The sequence below is a fragment of the Branchiostoma lanceolatum genome, chromosome 2 (genome assembly GCF_035083965.1).
Source record: "Branchiostoma lanceolatum isolate klBraLanc5 chromosome 2, klBraLanc5.hap2, whole genome shotgun sequence".
NCBI lineage: Eukaryota > Metazoa > Chordata > Leptocardii > Amphioxiformes > Branchiostomatidae > Branchiostoma > Branchiostoma lanceolatum.
The window spans coordinates 16,176,723-16,180,517 of record NC_089723.1 but is presented as its reverse complement, the minus strand read 5'-3'; the positions used below and the strand labels follow the sequence as shown (position 1 = coordinate 16,180,517).

Genomic DNA, 3,795 nt, shown 5'->3' with positions numbered 1-3,795 from the left:
CGCTCTCTGTATATAACGTTACATGTACACATCAATGTACGGGGTGCAGAGTGTGCGTGTGTGGTGACTGTGTGACTAGAGAGAGAGAACGAGCAAGCCACAGAGAGAGAGTGAGCAAGAGAGCAAGCCCGAGAGAGAGCAAGCCAGAGAGAGAGAGAGCAAAACAGGAAGAGAGCAAGCCAGAGAAAGAGAAAGTGAGAGCAAGCTAGAGAGAGAAAGAGGGCGTGTGGGTGTGTATTGTGAATGTATATATGTGTGTGTGTGTGTGTGTGTGTGTGTGTGTGTGTGTGTGTGAGTGCAAGCGAGAGAGAGAGAGAGAGAGAGAGAGAGAGAGAGAGAGAGAGAAGAGAGAGAGAGAGAGAGAGAGAGAGAGAGAGAGAGAGAGAGAGAGAGAGAGAGAGAGAGAGAGAGAGAGAGAGAGACCCGACGTAAGTTAACATGTCATTTCGTCTAATTAAGGGTCGAATCCAGGACAGGAGACTGTACTTCTCGCCTCTTGTTTCAATGGACAAAACCGCACTGTGTCACACAAGAGAACCAAAAAGCTATTCTTTATTTATGAACAAAAACCAAGCTATAGCTAGGCTTTCTCTCCATATTATGCCCATTCAAGGACACTGGCGGCGCTTGAGAAATGGCAATACTGGACTAGGCAAATTTAAACAGATGTAAGCTATCCTTTATCAATGGAAACCAAGCTAGCTAAAGGCTTGTCATTGATATTCCTAGATTTGTTTCCATTCATAAAGGATAGCTTTATTGGTTCTCTACTGTATTGTAGCTGTAGGTATCACAGTGCGCTAAAGCAGTCACAGCAACGGCAACGGCGGAATAACGATTTTTCACTCCAAACATCTGCTTAGAGATTACCCACATTGCATTGCGGCCATGCTGATCCCACCAGTGTGAATCTTTACCGGCTTTGACTGTTGTATTTTCCGTTTTTCGTCATCTACCCTGCCCACAAAAAGGAATTGTAAGTATAGACATGACTTTAGAAGCTTTACGTTACTATTTGAGCGCACACAAAGCTAGAGATTGTGGCTGACGAATGATAAAGTTGTGTTCGTGAAATTTTAACCTCCTTGGTGAAATCCTGAAAGTTAGATAGTGGGGAGGGGGGCACATAATGATGGAGTGATTTTTTGGCGATAAAGTCTGTCCGACTGGATTTATATGAAAGAATGATTGAAGTTTCATCCCCTGCTGATTTATGAGAAAGATATTCAACACTGTTGATAGCCTACACAAGGAATATTTACTGTAAAATATGAATTATGATACTAGTACTTGGCTGCCCCCCCCCCCTCGTGAAGATACTTATTATAATTATAATGTACACTGTCAGCTGTTCATCAGACTCTTTGAATTTGACAGGTTCTTTCACCATTGTTTTGTTTACCCTCTGAAGCAAAGGTAGGTCTAGACAAGAACTGTTTTCAAGTCAGGGGACTTCACCTTTGAACTTGCACTTGCAGCCTTCATTTGCATATGAGAGGCATTGTGGAACCATTGCATTAAAAAGAAAAACTTGCAGTTGTGTTCTTTGACAGTTTTCCCTTTCTTTGTTCAGCAATGGACGTCAGGTCTGAGGAGGACTGTTGTGCAGACGAGTTCTTCTGCCGTTTGCAGGGGCTGAGGTCAGAAGGTCACCTGGTGGACGTGACCTTGTGTGCTGAAGGGAAGGAGATCCGCTGTCACAGACTGGTTCTGTCCGCCTGCTCCGACTACTTCCACGCCATGTTCGGTGGAGCTCACAGTGAGAGTAAGAAGGACAAGATAGAGATAGGAGGGGTGAGTGCAGAGGCACTACAACTCCTGGTGGACTTTGCCTATACGCCCAAGTTCAACATCACCGAAGAAAACGTTTATCACCAGTTTGAAGCAGCCAACATGCTGCAGGTCAAGCCTGTTGAAGACGCCTGTGAAAAGTTTCTTACCAACAACTTGAGTCCAGACACATGTTTGGAAGTATGGACTTTGGCAGACAATCTGTCGTTTGTGAAGTTGTCTGCTGTGGCAAGACGCTATGCACTTAAGAGTTTTGCAGAAGTGTGTAAGACTGAGGAGTTCCTTCAGCTGCCTATAGAGTTCTTAAAGACATACATCTCAGATCAGGGCCTTCATGCTAAGAAAGAGGCAGAAGTGTTAGATGCAGTCATGCTTTGGGCAAGGCATGATTTCAAGCAACGAAAAAGTCACCTCAAGGAGCTGTTGGAGTGTGTTTGTTTCTCAGGTGTGGACCGGGACTATCTTAAGAACATGATGGAGACAGACAAGGTGTTGTCAGGAGTTCCTGGTATCAAGGAACTGATCAAGGATCCATCTAGACATGGAAAGCCTCGCCACTTTCAGCAGGAAGAAATTGTCCTCCTAGGTGGAATCATGAGCGGATATGATCCACCAATAGTCAACCAGGATGTGTACAGACTCAACCTTGACTTTGATGTTGTTGACAAGGCTCCATTGACACAGATATTTCAGTTCAAGGAGGGAAGTGCGGCATGTGTTCTTGATAATGATGTCATAGTTACAGGGGGTGATAAATCTATGTCTCAAGCATGGAGGTACAAGCCATCTCTGAATTCTTGGACCAGGCTGAAGTCCCTGAAGAAAGGAAGAAAACATCACGGAATGGCGGTTCTTAATGGAGATGTGTATGTTGTTGGCGGTGAGAACCGTGCATGTGACTTGATAACTGATGTAGAAGTGTACAGTGGGAAGACCAACAGGTGGACGAAGGTAGCACCACTTATATACCCTGTCATCCATTTTGGAATAGCTACCTGTTGTGACAAGGTATTCGGTGGCCAGATGGAACACTATTGCTACAGACTATCTGACGAAGTACAGTTCTATGATTCCACCCGTAAGGAGTGGGACTACGCAACCGCATTGCCATATGCATTGGCAGATATTAAAGCGTGCACTATCAACTCCAAGATCTACTTGGTAGGTGGAGATTTAGACCGTGTCCTCTGCTATAATCCACAGGAAGAACATTATGAGGAGATGGCTAAAAGACTGTGCCGGTGGAATAATTGCAGTGCCACTGTGTCGGGTTCTGAAATCTACATCACTGGTGGCTGGGCCCGTGTCATTTGGAATATGAACATTAATCCCTTCTCAACAGTTCAGTGTTATGATGTGAGCAGTGACACCATGATCATGTGTAAAGATTTGCCATTGCCACTCTGTGAACACCACACTGTAACAGTATCCAAACACTAAGCTAAGATTACTGTTATTAGTAAGCTGACTTTCCTGTTTTGAAAATATGCTACTGTGCCTTGGACTTGGACTGGCAAAAGTGTATGTGAATCTGAACTTGATGTTCTGTATGTAACTTTTGGTCTCAAACATTCCATTGCCAGTGATAGCAAGTCTTTATTATGTCTTAATTATGATTAATATGTGACATATCAAAACAATTTTTTGTTGTTAGTTTTTCTATATTCCATTGCCAGTGATAGCAAGTCATTATTATGTCATTATTAAAATTCATATGTGACATATGAAGACAATCTTTTTTATTTGTTAGTTTTTCTACTGCTGCTCAAAGAGCCTAAAAAGAGCATGCATTGGATACTGTTTGTATATCTAACTTTTCTAAGTGGACCAAACATTGCGATTTCCTAGTATACCTGGTTACCTCAATTATGTAAGGACAAACCATGGCACTATCATTGTCATACTTTACTAAATACTAGGAAGAATTTGTATACCAGAGCTCAATTTTTACTGACAGATCGATTCTGAAATGTGACGGATTAAAATGCTGATGGATTGATATGA

General features: G+C 42.8%; 1 protein-coding gene across 1 annotated transcript; it reads left to right on the top strand.

Annotated features, from left to right (window-relative positions):
• Nucleotides 1-850: 850 nt before the first annotated feature.
• On the top strand, nucleotides 851-3,795 carry LOC136427602 (kelch-like protein 24). The gene is made up of 2 exons (XM_066416580.1): nucleotides 851-976; nucleotides 1,574-3,795. Exon 2 carries the CDS (start codon nucleotides 1,576-1,578, stop codon nucleotides 3,229-3,231), a length of 1,656 nt encoding a protein of 551 aa, XP_066272677.1. The 5' UTR covers nucleotides 851-976; nucleotides 1,574-1,575; the 3' UTR covers nucleotides 3,232-3,795.